Source organism: Bufo gargarizans, chromosome 1 (assembly GCF_014858855.1).
Source record: "Bufo gargarizans isolate SCDJY-AF-19 chromosome 1, ASM1485885v1, whole genome shotgun sequence".
Lineage (NCBI taxonomy): Eukaryota > Metazoa > Chordata > Amphibia > Anura > Bufonidae > Bufo > Bufo gargarizans.
Window position 1 is genome coordinate 123769428 of NC_058080.1, and position 19750 is coordinate 123789177.

General features: G+C 44.4%; 1 protein-coding gene across 3 annotated transcripts in view; it reads right to left on the reverse strand.

Moving 5' to 3' along the window:
• PDLIM3 (PDZ and LIM domain 3) overlaps positions 1-17775 on the reverse strand; it is a 67654-nt gene extending 49879 nt beyond the window's left edge. The window contains exon 1 of one of the 3 annotated variants that reach the window (XM_044297772.1): positions 17536-17775. In XM_044297772.1, the coding sequence (XP_044153707.1) occupies positions 17536-17628 (93 nt within the window). In that variant the 5' untranslated portion in view covers positions 17629-17775. The remainder of the gene's footprint in view (positions 1-17535) is intronic. The other 2 variants (XM_044297782.1, XM_044297763.1) reach the window with 2 other exon arrangements.
• Between the last annotated feature and the right edge of the window lie 1975 nt (positions 17776-19750).

The window sequence follows — 19750 nt, forward strand, 5'->3', positions numbered from 1 at the left end:
CAGGGCAAGAGGAAGCCCAGTTGGGATCATCTCCTCTTCTACTGGGGGTAAAAACTTGGTCAGGACCCTACCCTCTAAAAAAATAACTTTTAGAAAACGAGGCAGTGGAAAAAAGTAATTGAAAGGGGTTTAGGCGGAAATCCTTCTGTCCTGTGTGGGGTGCCTGGTTTGATCCTTTCTATGGGGCCCCTACTTCTCTATGTTTGCCACTGCCTGCTCCTATCTCCAAAAGGGGACCCCTGAAGTTAACAGAGAGCAGCACTGCATGTGTGGGCACCCTTAGTTCACGGCTATAGGAGTTCCGAAAATAGACGAGCACTGGCGGTGAATGGAGAGCCACATACATGGTATGCTCTCTCTCACTTTGGAGGTCCCCATAAAATTCTCAAGACTTAAGACTCATGAATACAAAAGTATTTTTGGTCCTCCTTTTATATTTTTTATATTTTTTAAACATTATACATAAGGCAACACGTGATTTACAGGTATCATGGTATTCTTTTAAATTATACAGATTACATAAAAATGGAAATGAACAGCCATAGAAAACTGTCTAATAACCTGAGGGAATCGAGATGTCAGTTCTTACATAAATTGTAGTCTTTGCTAACTAATAGCTAATATGGCATTTCTCAGACAATACTGCACATCTGATTAAGATATAGAGCAAAGGGGTTTATGAAAAATAGAAGTGATCCAAACTTCCCATCTACGTTAGATTGATATTGATGTGACACGTTGAAAGCCAAGGCGGACATCCTTTTGTACCAGCATTGTTCATTAATGGACTGTAGAATGTTTGCTATGCATGCATTAGAAACTATAGTAGAGTGTAAAAAAAGAGAACTGTTCTATACGAAGGGATAGAAGAGCTAAAGCCGGGTTTGGGACAATTTAAAATTGGCATATATCGGATAATATAGAAACAATCTGGTGCCAAACTTTCTTTATTAATCCACATTCCCACCACACATGCATTTATGAACCTTCCTCCACTGTCACATCTCTAACACACATCTGATGTGTTGGGGAAAATACGTGACAAGCGGAACGGTGTGAGGTACCATCTTAGAATATTTTTCCATGAGTTTCCAAGTGGGATATACACTTAGAAAATTTGCAAACAGAGGTAAGAGCAGATTGCCATTGATCATCAGTAAAGCTTTGATTTAAATCATGGTGCCAGTGGTCTTTAATTTTCCCCAATTTGTCCCCTTCCTCCATTAGCAAATTTCTGTAGCAAAAGGATATGCTGTGGGAATTGAAGTTAGGATTCTTATGTCTAATTTGCATGTACTGGAAGTACTCTGAGGATGGCAGGTTATGTTTGGCATCTCAAATGTGGAATTGATATATAGTAGGAACACCCAGTTCTTTCAAGAAGTGGAGGCCTTTCTCTGACCAGGGTGATGCTAAGAAGTTAGGGACAAACAAGTTAACAATAGATATAGGGATACCCATTAATTCCATGTGTCAAAACATATGTGGAAGGATGGGTTAGTCCACAGCCGTATCACAGCTCAGATCGGGGATGTTAAGTATGGAAAATTGTTGCGGAACCCAAAATATAAAAGGGAATATAAGAAAGTGTGAATGCTGTGTCCCCTTAATATGCCAAGCTCAATCTGAACCCATTTTTTAGAGACCTCTCCAATCCACGATTGTTTCAGTTAGGCCAGTATCCCGGATTTATAGTATAAAGACAGAGATGGGCAGTTCACCCCTCCCTGATGAATATGGGAAAACAGGATGTCCACCTTGACCCTCGGTCTCTTCCCATCCCACACAAACTGCATAAACAAGGTTTGGATATAGGATATTGAGATAAATATTGGTAAATTTCTAAAAAAATATATAGGATCTTTGGTAGAAATACCATCTTGGCCACAGCAATCCTCCCCAACCATGAGATGCCAAACAAGCGTTTTTCTTTTCCGGCGCTGAGTTCCGTCCTAGGGGCTCAAATCCGGAAAAGAACTGATCAGTTTTATCCTAATGCATTCTGAATGGAGAGTAATCCGTTCAGGATGTCTTCAGTTCAGTCTTTTTGACTGATCAGGCTTTTCAGAAAACCGTAGCATGCTGTATTTTTACCTCCAGCCAAAAAACCTGAACACTTTGACTGAACGCCTGATCAGGCCTTTTTCCCATTGACTTGCATTAACGCCGGATTCAGCGCAGTGTGTTCAGTCAAACCGGATCCGGTTTTTGCATGTTAAACCTGAAAAATGTGAAAAAAATGTTAAAGTCCATAAATGGCGGATCTGTTTTTTCCAATGCATTTTTTCATTGTGATCAAAATCCTGATCAGGCTTCAAATGTAATCCGTTTTCACACGTTTTTCCACATCCGGCGGGCAGTTCCAGTGTCGGAATTGAATGCCGGATTTAAACAACGCTAGTGTGAAAGTAGCCTAGCAGTGGACAGCCGCCGCCAAGACATGACTTATTGGATGTCCCAACATGCAACCAACAGCTCGTATATGGGGGAGTCTCTGAAGTAGATGAGAAAGTCAAGGACTTTAACATTTGTGTTTTGAAATATATAGATGGGTCAAGAGTGGAGGGAAGCAGACCCAATGTAGAATGGTGTAGGCAGGTGAGGTACCTTACATGGTTGGCACCTATGGAGGTTATCACTTTGTGGAGTTCACCACAGTCCATTCTTGGGTCACTGTGGGTGGCTTCTGTTTCCCTGAAGATCTGGCTCCCTCTTGTGGCTGGAGTAAGGACCACCTCTCCAGAAGGTTTGAGGCTTGAGATGGAGAAAGTAAAATAAAGTTAGTGCCATTTCTACTGACAATAAGCTTCACTGGGAAAGCCAGCGATATGAGATTCCATTCTCTCTCAGGATTGTGGTATATTTAGCAAACTCCCTCCTCCGGGCTAGAGTTGCTGGAGAGAGATCAGCATAGAAAGAAACTTGTTTAAAACGCCCAGGAATGTCTTTTTTTTTTTTCTTCCTACTTCCCTGAGAAGCTTGTTTTTAAAATGGAAGAAGTGAAGGCGAGCTAGTACTTCCCTTGGCGTGCTGGCCGGAATAGATTTGGGTTTAGGGACTCTGTGCGTCTTATCTATAAGTAAATCCCTCCCTGGGGTGTCCAGCAGGATTGATGTAAAGAGATCTATCAGATAATCCTGGGGAGAGTCCTCTTTAATGTCTTCAGGGATATTTCTGAGTGATATTATTCCTTCTAGACCTATCCTCAAGGTCTGCTAATTTCAGTTTCACGGCAGCAACCTCATCCTGTGCCTCATAGGAATTCACTAGGGAGTTGTGTACTTCCTTCAATCCCTCCATCTTTTCCTCAAGGTGCGCAGTGCAATCCCCAATGGCCATGATGTCCAATGGCCGTGATGTCTGCCCTTATAGGGTTTAAGGCTGACTGAATATCTGAGTCTATAGAACTTTTCAGGTCTGCCATTAAATCTTGCATAGCAGACAGGGTGATCCTATCCTATTCAGAGCTTGTATTAGGGCTCATGTTAAAGTTAGACTTTGCCCCTGCTGGAGAGCTTTGGGCAGAGCCCCCACTCACATGACTAGTTTTACTTGCATGGGAAATATGTCCGACTCCTACCAGCTCTTCATGGACCTGCTGCCTCGGTGCTGCTGTGAAGAAAGAGGTAACTTTTGTGGAGGAACCAGGGTTTTTCTTCGTCCTCGTCATCTCCAGTGTCTTCCTTGCGGTGAGTGGGTGGAGAGGGGTCTGCTCCAGAGCAGTTTGGGTGCCTCTGGGGCGCTTTATAATGCTGTACTCGGCTGTGGCTCCGCCAAAAATTATGATCGGATGCGGACCAAAAATACTTTTGTGTTCATGAGTCCTAAGTCTTGAGATTCATTCACTTCAATGGGGTCACAAAAGATGTGGACAGCACACTCGTCTGCTGTCCTCATCCGTATATCCATTCTGGGCCCTGCAAAAAAAATAGAACATGTCCTATTCTTGTCTGCATTGTGGACAAGGATAGAACTGTTCTGTTAGGGGCCAGACTTTCCGTTCTGCAAAATGTGGAATCCACAATTTGCCACCCGCAAAACTGCCAACGGTCGTGTGCATGAGCCTATAATATGAGAAATCTCCACAAAAGGTATGTTTCTCCTGCTCTCCCCAGCTTTACCTACTGTCAGCAGTTTAGCACTCTCATCAATGTAGTGACAGAGGCCTGATTCCAGCGCTGTGCCACTCATTTGTTTTCTTGCAGCAGTTTATTACAAAATCACACTTTATTAGGTGCAGCGCAAGCCAAGCCAGGAGTCCCCTCAATTACCAGAAAACTGGTGTAAATAGGATAAATTCCCAACCTTTTGGAAAAGCGGCGATGGCAGCGTAAAAAGAGGCCCTTTTTTTTTGGGGGGGGGGGGGCATTTAAAAAGTCACAAACACACAGCTTGCGACTTTTTAAGGCCACTTTTCTTGTACAAGGGAGATGATAAATTTCCCCCAAAGTGTATATAAATGGTATGCTTTAATCCATAGGTACTTCACTTGAAGGCACACAGCCGTCCATAGAGGCAAATAGGGGGTCAGTTTAAGGCTACATGCACACGAACGTATTTTGTTTCCGTGTCCATTCAGTTTTTTTTGCGGATAGGATGCGGATCCATTCATTTCAATAGGTCTACAAAAAATGCAGACAGCACACAATGTGCTATCCGCATCACTTTGTCTGTTCCGTAGCTGCAATAAAATAGAACATGTCCTATTCTTGTCCTTTTTAGGCATTGTTACAATGTATTTGCAAAAAAAAAAAACGGATAACATACGGATGTCATCTTCTTTTTTTTTTTTGGGCGGACCGCAAAACACATGGTCATGTGCATGTACCTGGCTTTAAACAGGTTATTGCTTGTGGTTTTGAAATCTCAGGGACTGTCATTCAAACAAGGGGGGAGTGATGTGCAGTGTTAATTGGAGCAGCCCCACAAAAACCCATTTTGTATAAATGTAGACCGAAACATTTCTCAGGATTAGAGGACCAGGTTTCATAGGAGATGTATGGTTATGTTTCAGGGTAACTAACCTCAATGGCGGTATGCTTACTTTGGAACTGATTTTGGAGGTGACAGACTCCCTTTAGTGAAGTGGGAAACTTACAAATCACCATATTTTTGATCTGTATGTATTGTTACCCTAAATAACTTGTTGTATCAGTCTCAAACTTGTTATTACATTTTATAAGATACATAATTCATAGAAGCAGAAATATTTTGGTTTCTGTTGTCAGTATAGCCAGACTTGTAAACAAGTTACATCATAGGGCGCTATGGATATAATGTGAAGCGTCTTTCAGCTGCTCAGCAGGTGCACATGGACATAGGACCTCCGCCTGCCCCATGAATACATACATTCTGATCTATGATATCACCTCGTTCCTTGGATTAGGGCACCCCGCTTCAGATAGAACTGTGTACTTGATCTGCTGTGTGGCCAGCCCTGTTTATGAAATGCTATCTACATAGTGAAAGGTGTAAGCAGATCTAGATCTCTGAGCTATTTACAGCATATCACTGGCAGAGCTCTAGTAATCCTAGTTAGCTGTAGTGCTGCAGTACTTAAAGGGGTATTCCCAAATGGGATATTTATGGCATATCAACAGCATATGCCATAAATGTCTGATAGATAGGGGTCCAACCTCTGGGAGCCTCTCCTATCTCCAGAATGGAACCTTGAAGTGAATGAACAGCAGGCCACACATGCATAGCCACCTTCCTTTCACTGCTATGGGACTTCCGAAATCGCCGAGTGCTGGCTCAGCTCTCATGGCCTGTGACACTCAATTTGATCATGTCCAATAGAAGTAAGCAATCAACAAGGGATCTCCTTGTTGTGTTTACCAGCTGTTTGTATGACACTTAGGGACACTCTGCTGTCAGGCATAAAGTTTGGTGACAATGTTTGACACTTACTGCACAATGCTCCAGTCTTAGGCCTCATGCACACGATTGTTATTCTGGTCCGCATCCGAGCCGCAGTTTTTGCGGCTCGGGTGCGGACCCATTCACTTCAATGGGGCCGCAAAAGATGCGGACAGCACTCCGTGTGCTGTACGCTTCCGTTGCTCCGTTCGGTCGCCCTGCAAAAAAATATAACATGTCCTATTCTTGTCCGTTTTGCAAACAAGAATAGGCATTTCTAAGAATAGGCATTTCTAAATTGCGGAAGGCACACGGGCGGCTTCCGTGTTTTGCGGATCCGCAATTTGCGGACTGAAAAAAAAACTGAACGGTTGTGTGCATGAGGCCTTAAACAGCTGAACCCAGAGAAAAAAAAACAACACAAAATGTGTGTTTTCATCGTACAGGTGTAGTGATTTTTGTGTCTGCCCAAATGATCCATTACCCGATGAATAAGCATTTCGCTCATTCATCAGGTAACTGGCGGAACTTTTAGGCCTCTTTCACACAGGTGTCGCGTGTGCACTCACGATTTTTCCACGTGAGTGCAAATCTTTTTAGTGCGTTTTGCACGCGCGTGAGAAAAAAACGCATGTTTGGTACCCAGACCCGAACTTCTTCACATAGCCATGTTATAAGGGAGAATAATAAAGATCGGGTCCCCATCCCGATCGTCACTTAGCAACCATGCGTAAAAATCGCACCGCATCCGCACTTGCTTGCGGATGCTTGCGATTTTCACTAAGCCCCATTCACTTCTATTGGGCCTGCGCTGCGTGAAAAGCGCACAATATAGAGCATGCTGCGATTTTCACGCAACGCACAAGTGATGCGTAAAAATCACTGCTCATGTGCACAGCCCCATAGAAATGAATGGGTCCAGATTCAGTGCAGTGTGAAAAACTTGCCTGTATGAAAGAAGCCTTACCCTGCCAGATAATAGCCAATGAGCATTCCTATAAACACTCATTAGCTATTATCTGGCGGATTCTCGGCCAATGTAAAGGTGGATTTAGACAGGCCAACTGATCGCCGATTGTCATGAAGAAGGCGCTCCTTCCCGACAGTCGGCTGCTTGTTAAGTGAAAGAGACCGTGCATTTACATGCAGCGATCTCCTTCACTGTATGAGGACAGGGATTGCTATAGTGAAGGAATTATGGTTTCTGGGCAGCAGATCGCTGTTTAGACCATACGATTTGCTGCCCAGAAATTATGATGGGTGGTGCCTGCACAAAAGACAGGATTACCCAATGAATGAGCTTTTTGCTTGGTCATCAAGTGATTGGCAGCACATTTAGATGGCCAGATGATCGGGAACAACTGTTCGCAGGAATGGATGTTCCCAATAATCTGGACGATCTGCACTGAAATCCGCAGCAGTTTGCAGGCAAATCAATTGGTCCAGAGTTGCATGCGGATTCGGTGCAGATTTTACAAAGTGAATAAAGAAAATCCGGTCAGGGAAAATAAAATAAATTGACATGCTGCAGATTTTAAAATCTGCACGGAAAAAATCAGCATCGTGTGCATTGAGAATTTCAATGTGCATGCCCTACGGTGCGGATTTTCCGCACGCAAATCCACACTGAAAATCTGCACGCAATCCTGATTGTGTGCATTTAGCCTAAAGGGCCCTTTAGGAGTGAGGTTGAGACTTCCACTAAGGCCTCATGCACACGACCGTTGTGTGCATCCGTGGCCGTTGTGCCGGTTTCAGTTTTTTTTCGCGGACCCATTGACTTTCAATGGGTCCGTGGAAAAATCGGAAAATGCACCGTTTTGCAGCCGAGGCCGTGATCCGTGTATCCTGTCCTATTTTTTTGACGGACAACGGTTCACGGACCCATTCAAGTCAATGGGTCCGTGAAAGAACACGGATGCACACAAGATTGGCATCCGTGTCCGTGATCCGTGGCCGTAGGTTGCTTTCATACAGACGGATCCGAAGATCCGTCTGCATAAAAGCTTTTTCAGAGCTGAGTTTTCACTTTGTGAAAACTCAGATCCGACAGTATATTCTAACACAGAAGCGTTCCCATGGTGATGGGGACGCTTCTAGTTAGAATACACTACAAACTTTGTACAGGACTGCCCCCTGCTGCCTGGCAGCACCCGATCTCTTACAGGGGAATATGATAGCACAATTAACCCCTTCAGGTGCGGCACCTAAAGGGGTTAATTGTACTATCATATTCCCCTGTAAGAGATCAGGGCTGCCAGGCAGCAGGGGGCAGACCTCTCCCCCCTCCCCAGTTTGAATATCGTTGGTGGCACAGTGTGCGCCCCCCATCGGGCTCCCTCCCTCCCTCTATTGTAATAAATCGTTGGTGGCACAGTGTGCCCCCACCATCGCCCCCCCTCCCTCCCTCTATTGTAATAAATCGTTGGTGGCACAGTGTGCCCCCACCATCGCCCCCCCCTCCCTCCCTCTATTGTAATAAATCGTTGGTGGCACAGTGTGCCAACCACCATCGACCCCCCTCCCTCTATAGCAGTAACAACATTGGTGGCAGTGTACGGCCTCCCATTCCTCCCCCCCCCCATCATTGGTGGCAGCGGAGTTCCGATCGGAGTCCCAGTTTAATCGCTGGGGCTCTGATCGGTAACCATGGCAACCAGGAAGCTACTGCAGCCATGGTTGCCATGGTTACTTAACAATAGTACAACAGTAGAAGATTCATACTTACCTGCTTGCTGCTGCGATGTCTGTGAACGGCCGGGAGCTCCTCCTACTGGTAAGTGACAGTTCTTTAGCAATGCGCCGCACAGACCTGTCACTTACCAGTAGGAGGAGCTCCCGGCCGTTCACAGACATCGCAGCAGCAAGCAGGTAAGTATGAATCTTCTACTGTTGTACTATTGCTAAGTAACCATGGCAACCAGGACTGCAGTAGCGTCCTGGTTGCCATGGTTACCGGTCGGAGCCCCAGCGATTAAACTGGGACTCCGATCGGAACTCCGCTGCCACCAATGATGGGGGGGGGGGAATGGGAGGCCGCACACTGCCACCAATGTTGTTACTGCTATAGAGGGAGGGGGGCCGATGGTGGTTGGCACACTGTGCCACCAACGATTTAATACAATAGAGGGAGGGAGGGGGCACACTGTGCCACCAACGATTTATTACAATAGAGGGAGGGAGGGGGGGGGGGTGATGGTGGGCGCACACTGTGCCACCAACGATTTCTAACAGAGGGAGGAAGGGGGGTCCGATGGGGGGCGCACACTGTGCCACCAACGATATTCAAACTGGGGAGGGGGGGGGGTCTGCCCCCTGCTGCCTGGCAGCCCTGATCTCTTACAGGGGAATATGATAGTACAATTAACCCCTTTAGGTGCCGCACCTGAAGGGGTTAATTGTGCTATCATATCCCCCTGTAAGAGATCGGGTGCTGCCAGGCAGCAGGGGGCAGTCTTGTACAAAGTTTGTAGTGTATTCTAACCTGAAGCGTCCCCATCACCATGGCAACGCCTCTGTGTTAGAATATACTGTCGGATCTGAGTTTCACGAAGTAGCTCATATCCGACAGTATATTCTAACATAGAGGCGTTCCCATGGTGATGGGGACGCTTCAAGTTAAAATATACCATCGGATTGGAGAAAACTCCAATCCGATGGTATAAAAGAACTCCAGACTTTACATTGAAAGTCAATGGGGACGGATCCGTTTGAAATGGCACCATATTGTGTCAACATCAAACGGATCCGTCCCCATTGACTTGCATTGTAATTCAGGACGGATCCGTTTGGCTCCGCACGGCCAGGCGGACACCAAAACGACTTTTTTTTCATGTCCGTGAATCCTCCAAAAATCAAGGAAGACACACGGACGAAAAAACGGTCACGGATCACAGACCCACGGACCCCGTTTTTGCGGACTGTGAAAAAAACCTGTCGTGTGCATGAGGCCTAATACTGATATTACATTGATTCTTATCAAACACAATGTTAGCAGCCTTTTTGTTGTTTTTTGTATTATGTTACATTTTTTTAGGCTAAAATACTCTGGCCAAATGTCTGGCATTGTTAATGGTGTTTTTAATAATATTTTCAATTTAATTTTGACAACTCTGGTACAAGAAGACACTATTTATCAACACGTGAAAAATTTGCACAGATGCACAGTGGCCATAAAGCATGAATGAGCGTGTTTCTGATGAACAGCACATGCCCTGTAATTCTTCTAAACAGTGTCTATAAAGTTTTCCTCCCTGGCTTTCATGAACCGCGTTGTTACCAAAGATGGCTTGTAGCATTCCACTTCTAGAACTGTAAATTGTACCTGAGCTTTATTACTTTTAGCAGACCTTTCTAAACATGGGAGCCTTTCTCTTCAGTGGTAGAGATTGCAGAGTGTCCCACAAAAAATAAAATAAAATCATCTTTCCATATGTTTATAGCGTTAACTTGAAGAACTCTGCAATTGTGATATAAACCAAGTAATTTGAGTGCTGTGTGAGTGAAATCAGCTAATTTCATGTTATTTCAGAAGGAAATTTAGTATTTGATTTAGGCAGTTTTATGGTAAAAAAAAAGTAGTAAATGTTTGTTCATGCTGTACTAATAGTTTGCAACTTTTCACTCCTCTTGCCGCTTCTGAAAAACGGGGAGGGAAAGTAGTGAAGCTACAGAGGGAGGGAGCGTAGGCAGCATTCTGTGATAAAAGCCAGAAAATGGCAAAAAAAAAGTGCTGCAAATCTACGCTAGATCACAACAGGAGTAGATTTAGATGTGCCAAATTTATTAAGAGGCTTTTGACTTTGAGTTTGTCTCATTTCATGCTGACGATCTTCAGTTTAAGGTGGGTGTATGAAATACCAGTCTTGATAAATATGAAAAGCTGCCTGACTCCTGCTATAGGATGTCATGCATCCATGGATGATAATGTGAGTTGTTTTTTTTGCTGTAAAGGTAGGCACTAAGTTTAGGGCTACATGGCTAAATTGGGCACCACAGGTGTGACACGAACAAGGATCGCAGAGTAGCACTGCAGCCATAGAGATGATCGGTGGTCGCAACACGTTTACCTTGGCCACACTCATTTCTACGGCTACAATGCTACACTGCAATCCTTGTTTGCGCAACACATGTCTTAACTGTTTGTTTCTGGGCCCTTTATAAAGGAGGTCACACCCATTAACTCTTCACATCTTTTTTTCCTTTCGGTCTAAGCTATATGTTGGGAGTAGGCTGCGAAGTATGCCACTGCTCAGGGCATTCAGTGGCATATGTTCACAATTGGTTCCTTCCTATTGTAATAATATTTTACTATACAGTGAAAGTAAAGTTATACCAGTGCTTACTCATTTGGTGTACACAAGGCACATGGGACCATATTGATACTTTCAGCAGAAGCACCTGGAGCTGGCCATACACATTAGATGAATGTCGGCCAAATCTTGCAATTTTCGGTAGAATTGGGCAACTATCTAGTTTGTATGGGGGCCCCTGACCGACAGCAGATTTCGGAGGACAGAACTAGCAGGCTGATTTCAACTGCCCGATCCTTTTGTTCTGTGGGAGATAAGCCACTGCCAGACGAGTTTGCCTACTAAGAACCCCTGCTTGTTTGGCCAAGTCGAGAAGGCAGGTGTATATGAAAATTTGGAGTGATAGCTGTCAACTGACTGAGTTTGTGACTGACAGACACCATATGTGTATGGCCAGCCTTTGCTGCACTTATCACCAATTTTATTCAGCAAAATATGGCATGTTGCTGTACCAATGCATGATCATGCCGTGGAACATATTTTATGAATATATCCGGATAAATGAAATGGCAATACAGGTATACAGAGTATTTCAAAAGTCAGGATAAATCGATGACAATACAGGTATACGGAATACCTCCAGAGACTGGGTATGCCATCAAGAAAACCTAAAAAGATTATATTATACTGTACTAAATATCTGGAATATAATTTAATTTATTTTTTTTATATAAAAAAAATCCTAAATAGCGATGTAACATATTATACAAGATAGCGGGCAGCATATATCTTATAGTAGAGGAATACAAGGTAGCCTAAAATCTCAGGTTTAACTATGCATAAAAACCCATATATACATCAGGGACCATAATGGCTAAATACATAAGCTTATAGGTTGAATATATAGGCTGAATACATCTGAGGATTAATTATCATTGTGACCATACTACATTTTCTGTGTGTATCTCCAGTTTGTTATTAGGTGCCAGTCTTACTCGTTTCACGCTTGAATTTTCATCTTGTGTTTTAGGCCTTAAATAACCATGCATATTTACACGAAATTATGGATTTATAACATGATTTAAAGGGAGTCTTTCACGCCGATTGACCCTATTAACACACTTATATCCACGGCATCCCCCCTATTAAAACTGTTCTTACTGTTAGTTCCCTGCTAGCATCATTGGTCCAAAAAACACTTTTATTCCGTATGCAAATGAGGCTGTGACGGTGCCCAGGGGCGGCCTTACAACGGCCGGTGCCCAGGCCCCTGGGTCATTTTCATACCAATTCACTCCCCCTCCTCCTCGTCTGCCCGCCTATCCTCCGCGTCTGCCCGCCCATCCGCCGCGTCTGCCCGCCCATGGTCTCTTCTCCATCTTTCCTCCTACTGTGATCACGGCAAGACCGTAAGTTAGGCCGGTGCCGCCGCATGCGCACAGTAAACTGTGATGCCCCGGCCAGACTGTGGTCATTCAATGCGCACGCGCCGATATCGCGGTCATCGGCACATGCGCGGGATTACGGACAGTAGGAGGAAAGATAGAGAAGAGACCATGGGTGGGCAGACGTGGCGGATGGGCGGGCAGACGCGGAGGAGGGGGAGTGAATTGGTATGAAAATGACCCAGGGGCCTGGGCACCGGCCGTTGTAAGGCCGCCCCTGGGCACCTTCACAGCCTCATTTGCATACGGAATAAAAGTGTTTTTTGGATGAATGATGCTAGCAGGGAACTAACGGTAAGAACAGTTTTAATAGGGGGGATGCCGTGGACATAAGTGTGTTAATAGGTTAATAGGGTCAATTGGCGTGAAAGACTCCCTTTAAATGGTAAAAATTGCATTCAATAGGGAGGCTCTCAAGTAGAAGCTATGGAAGTTGAAGCCACTGAGTAAGGAGTTGAACTCCGAAACACATTTGGTATTTGGCATTTTTTTTCCATATATTTTTCTTGCATGCAAGCGATATCTACTTAATTTTGCAGCCAACTTTGAGAGCCCCGCTCCAGAACCAACAAGCGGAGGAGGGGGAGTATTGCGGTAGTAAAGCAATGTATGCGTGTACTACTCTGGGGTTATGTTGCAGACCAACCATGTCCCAGTGGTGGATTACAATAGGGACCCCAACGCCGACCTTAACGCCCACATACTGTGGCGGGACATGCCCCGCTGCCGATCAACGCCATAGGCTTCAGGCCTAGTAAGCCTGAGGCCTATGCAGTAGTGAAATCCCGGTGCGCGCGCTCCTGTGCCGGGACGCAGAACAGTGAAGTGTGCGTGCCTGGACATAGGTGAGTATTTAGCTTTTAGTTTTTATTTTATTTTATTTGCCAACTTTGGGGGACACACAGAAGGACAAGTGAAGAGACAGTACAGGGGGGGAAAATTGCAGTATGGGGGCAAATTACTTTGTGGAGGGGAAATATTATGGTGGGTTACTGTGTGGGGGCAAATTATTATGGGAGGGATTACTATGTGGGGGGAAACTACTTTGTGGGGGAAATTACTATATGGGGGCCGCGTGGGGGCCTTGCTATAGAGGAGGCACTGTAGGGGCAATTCTATTATTTTGGGGACACTATACAGGGATTATTACGTGGAGCACAAGTAATAAGGACATTTGGGGTAATTTATCAAACTGGTGTAAAGTAGAACTGGCTTAGTTGTCCATAGCAACCAATTGGATTCCATGTTTCATTTTTGACATTTTTTGGGGGGAAATCCAGTTCTGCTTTACATCAGTTAGATAAATGACCCCAATTATGTCTACTGGGGTCGCTATTTTTTCAGCAGTATAGTACCTGGGACATTGCGGAGCACAACGGGCACAGTATTGGGGGTGGCAGCAGGATGACACTGTGGGGACACCAGGATGGGGAGGTTGATGGAAAAATTGAGAAATCTAACATGTTTTTGTAACAAACTCTGTAAAGACGAGATGCATCTAAAATAATTTGTCATGGCGGTCTAACGGAAGAGAAGTGGAAATAGAATAGGTCTACATGACAGGAGATGTCCTTGAATGTAAGAGGTATGTGGTGCTGTATTCTCCTCCAAGTCTTTTTTATTATAATTATATGTATTTTAAATTTGGCAACCAAATTTTTCTGTTTAGGAGCCAATTTGGGGTATTTTTTTTATTCTGGAGATGTCATATGGCCTTGGAAGAGACTGTGGTGCTCCTGAAGCACCGCAGCCTCTTCATACAAGAAAAAAGACTAAACTAAAATGGAGAGGTGCAAGTTGGTTAGACAACCCCGGGCCTATCATGCACTTAATCCGCCCCTGCCATGCCCATATGAGTCCATGAAAGCCACTGACATTACAGAGATGGCTCTCCTTTTTTATGTAATTATGAGATTGCAATGTTTTTTACACTGTCACCGCAAAAGGGTGATAATAATTAGATTTACCCTAAATTAAGCCATTACTCATCCCTCAATAAACAAGCCTCATACATCTATGTTGATGGACAAATAATTTTCAATTGCAAAAAACACAGCATCCTTAGGCTACTTTCACACTGGCGTTTTGGCTTTCCGTTTGTGAGATCCGTTCAGGGCTCTCTCAAGCGGTCCAAAAAAGCTGTTTTGCCCTAATGCATTCTGATTGGAAAAGGATCCGCTCAGAATGCATCAGTTTGGCTCCGTTCTGTCTCCATTCCGCTTTGGAGGCGGACAGCGTTTTGGTGTCCATCTGGCGAAACTGAGCCAAATGGATCCATCCTGACACACAATGTAAGTCAATGCGGACGGATCCGTTTTCACTGAAACAATATGGCACAATAGAAAACAGATCCGTCCCCCATAGACCTTCAATAGTGTTCAAGACGAATCCGTTTTGGCTATGTAAGGCTACTTTCACACTAGCGTTCAGAGCGGATCCTTTCTGAACGGATCCGCTCATATAATGCAGACGGTGGCTCCGTTCAGAACGTATCCGTCTGCATTATATTGTATAAAATTTTCTAAGTGTGAAAGTAGCCTGAGCGGATCCTTTACATTGAAAGTCAATGGTGGACGGATCCGTTTGAAGATTGAGCCATAGTGTGTCATCTTCAAACGGATCCGTCCCCATTGACTTACATTGTAAGTCTGGACGGATCCGCACAGCCTCCGCACGGCCAGGCGGACACCCGAACGCTGCAAGCAGCGTTCAGGTGTCCGCCTGCTGAGCGGAGCGGAGGCTGAACGCCGCCAGACTGATGCATTCTGAGCGGCTCCGCGTCCACTCAGAATGCATTAGGGCTGGACGGAAACGTTCGGGTCCGCTTGTGAGCCCCTTCAAACGGAGCTCACGAGCGGACAGCCGAACGCTAGTGTGAAAGTAGCCTTAAAGATGATACAAACGGATCCGTTCTGAACGGATGCGTTTGTGCAGATCCATGACGGATCCGCACCAAACGTGAGTGTGAAAATAGCCTTAAAAGAAATCTGTCACCAGCGACCTCCTTATCCAGCTGCCTGCATAGACATAGTTGTGGTTCACCTGATTAAAACCCTCTTTTCTTCTTTTATTGACCTGAGGCTCTGTTCCTGTGTTATCATACTTTTTCTTAATATTCAAATTACTATTTGGTGCAATGAAGGCATCACTATTGCTCTTGTTGCACCCAAGATCCACTCCTTTCTGTGGCCACCCCCGCCCTGGCTGCTTTAATTGACAGGGCCAAATAGTGACAAAGGCGAGAAGAAGAATATGACCCCCAAAAGGAAGCTTTATTGCAGTAGTAAGGCCCTCGTTGCACCAAACACCCAATTTGCATATAAGAAACAAGTATCATAACTTGCAAATGGAGCCTCCCAAGAAAAACAGCGTAACTACAGCTATATGTCTATACAAACAGTTTGATAGGGACAGACTGACTACCTTTATGTACCAAACCAGGCCACATTCTTAAAGGGTAAATATCCTGCTGTTCCCACATTGTTGCTCTGGTCCCTGCTGTTCTGATTTTCATACAGCCCCTTGCTTTTTGGCAGTTTTTTTTTACATTATCTTGTTAAGTGCACCTTACATTGTCATGAAGTGAAGACTTTACAGTATCACAGTGCATGTTTGGTCTTAAAGTGATATTGTAATTTGTAATGCGGCCGGTGTGGGTCCACTGTGCCTTCAGAACAGAATAGGCTTGGGGTTACTGAGGGCTTTGCCAAAGTGGAGCCCTGGATTTCACTCATGTCTGGACTTCTTTACAGGGGACACCAAGCTGTTTCTCCAAAGTGTAGTCTCCATTCAGAAGATGCTGACCCAGGCAGGTCAAGAGACACCAGTGCATGACACCAAGAGGACAGGCAAAAGTGTGGTCAATGGACAAGCTGAGGTCAGGACAGGCAGAGTTTCAGTTACAGTAGTGTGGCAATTGGTCTGGATAGGCGGCACAAGGTCAATATGGTTATCAGGCAGGGGTCAGGCACAGGAGATCATAACAATACAATAGTGCACCTTCAGAGAACTAGACAACCTAGGAACCTATAGCTCAGGCACTTTTCCATAAGAGAAGGCACCCTGTATATCTCGAGCAAATGCTGTTAATTGGGGACAGATGAGACCGTATGCGGTGGCCCTTTCAGAGCCAGGAAAAGATTGAGCCCTAAGGAAACAAGCAAAAGGACACAGGGAAAGCCATGAGTGGCCTGCAGGGGTGAGGATGAATACTCCAGTGGCTGTGCTCGTCTAGAGAGAGCAGATGTTGATGGGCACAGACTGCTGGCAGTACACATCACATGCTTCTTGTATACTTCCATGATTGTGTAATTGTGTGATATATGTAGAGCATTTTATATCATTAAAAATCAGAAAAATGATTTCACTTAAAACATCGTTTACAAACATCCCATGGAGCTGCCTGGCGTGGTCATGTGCATGCAGGGCTACTGCTCCATATCCTGGTGGACGGGGACAGCGGTCAGACCCCTGATGAGTGTTAGTTGACTGCTAGAATATCACTTTACAGTTATAAATGGACAGTACGATCTGAGCAGTTCATTAGTACTGTAATGAAAAAGGCAAAGCATATCTAATACAATCATAGCCACACACTCCTAGCCAAAAATGTTAAGCATTTGTATGGATTGTAGTAATTGTAGAAAAAAACTGAACTTAGCCACTAAAATATACATGATTTCCAAACAAAAGTACTAAAGGTTATCACTACAGTGCACAAGTCACCATTTAGTGTAGATCATTCCCATTTTCTTCTGTTACAAATGTGCACCTACACCAAAGGATATTAGTTTTTCCCTTTAAATACTGAAGCAGGGCCTATCAAGTATCACATTCCATTTTTAGTATAGTATTGGCACCAGGGTCCAGGTGTAACCACAACCTCTTCACCCCTATAGTCACATTACAGACCACCAACAGTGACAATAGTGTACAAATAATACATGTTAGGGTTGTTGTTTTTTGTAAATGTTACTTACCCTAGAGATAACAAGAGGCTGATTAAAATCTATGCCTCCAGTCAACCTGAATCCCCAAGGAGCAGGTCCTGGTAGGACCACATTCTGTGGCATTTTTGCTTTCCTATGAGAAGACTTAGTGATGTGTAGAAAAATAAAAAAAATAAAAAATGATGTCTCGGATCCAGAATCCTACAATTATAGCCTCCTTCAGGCAGCAGCTGAAACAGCCCAACTTCCTGATGCCTAATGATCTTCCCTTTATCCTTTTCCTCAGACTGACGTCACAGCCTGGACTGGAGACCTAGAGAGGAGAGAGTATGAGGGGAGGAGAATGAACAGAGTAAGAAAGACAGCGAGGGATGTGTTTTGGAGCTGGCATTCCTAAACCTCAGGACACTTCAGTCATTACAGCTGCAGTATATTAACTCTTAAATTGGCCCTGCAGCTTGTGTTCATTCATGTTCAGTTCTCTTCACACACAAGAGTAGTTACCTAATGTTAACAATGATGTCAATTTTTGATTTTTGCCAGAACCTGTATTTATATCTGTTAATGCTTTTGTATTTTCAAGGCAATACTTGTTTAGACCCAAATTACTGTACATTATTCTGAAGTCATTTCAGCAGACATTACTTTTCCCCCTTTACACAGTTTTCAGTTTAATACAGGGCTCCAGATTGTGACTAATATATGTTTGTCGATGCCACCAAAAAATGTCATTTGGCTCCTAACTTTGCATGAAGTGGCTCCTCAGAAACAGTGCCACACATTTATTTTGGTTGTGCTTGGTACTGCAGCTCAGCTCCAGAGACGTGAATTAGATGTAATACCGCACCCAACCTGTGAATAGGTGTGACACTTTTTCGGAGGAACACAGTCATGTTTCTCTTAGGCCTCCTGCACACGGATGTGTGTGCCCCATGGCCGTGCTGCAGCCCGCAAATCACGAACACAGACCTTGGGGCAGCCGCAACAGATCGCGGACCCATTCACTTTAATGGGTCCGCGATCCGCCCGTTCCGTAAAAAGATAGTACATGTTCTATCTTTTTGCAGAACTGAAGTACGGGACGAAACTCTGCGGAAGCACTGCATTTCTGCCGGTTGTAGTAAAAGCTCTGTGCACTTGTTTCCAGATTCTTGTATCATAGTCTAACCCAGTGATGGCAAACCTTTTAGAGACTGAGTACCCAAACTGCAACCCAAAATCCACTTATTTATCGCAAAGTGCAAACACTGCAATTTAACTTGAATACTACAGTCCCATATAGTATATCTTCCATGTACTTTAACATTTGGCTATAATATCCTGCCTACATTCAATGTGCTGCCTGTGCTGTTCATAGCGCACCCTGTGCTGATGAATGTCAGGAGAAGTCTAAGGCATGTTGGTACACCATAGACTTTTTCCAGGGTGCAGGTACCCACAGAGAGGGCTCTGAGTGCTGCTCTGGCACCCGTGCCATAGGTTCGCCACCACTGGCCTAGTCTATTGGTATTGTATTAGTGTGTCCAGGGACACATGGTTCTATTGTCTTTCATTTTTTTATTTGTCTTGTTGGGTTATTGCATAGCAAAGTCAGTTCTACAATGTCTTTATTTCCCTGTTACCATCTTCCGTTTCATTGTAGGACTTTGATCTCCGTTGCCAGTGTTGATACGTGCTTCATGTACTTTTTCTTCTAACTGTCCAGTTGTTATGCACTTCTCTGCTACTGTAAATCTTTGGAGTATCTACTGTAAGTACCAAGAGACACTGCTTGTACTTGGGAAGGGCAGCTGCTATAGGTGAAGTCCAGTTCTGCAGTTTTGTGAACAACTGGGATAGTTGTCAAGCCAGGAGCCGTGCGAATAGACAGGATGCATAGATTGGATATATTTGGTCCCGTTGTGGTGTTAACATTGTCTTACTGCTTTTTCAAACATTTGAAATTAAGCGAATACATTGTTTAAATAACAAAAAAATGTGATTACTTTTCAAATTCCCCACCACTCCAGTGCTGATGGTTCCCTGGTTCTCTGCCAGTGTCAACCAGACGTGTCTGTAGGTGCCAGTCACTAACTGCGGCAGAAATGTGTTGAGCATATGTACATCACCTGTTCAGCCAGCAAATGGCTGCCATGGTCTTGTGTCAGGGCAACATGCCATTACTGCAACGTTGTAAAGACTGGTGGGGATGTGACTTGTGAGCAGTGGGGGTTTTTGTTTTGTTATTTTAACATATATAGAGTTC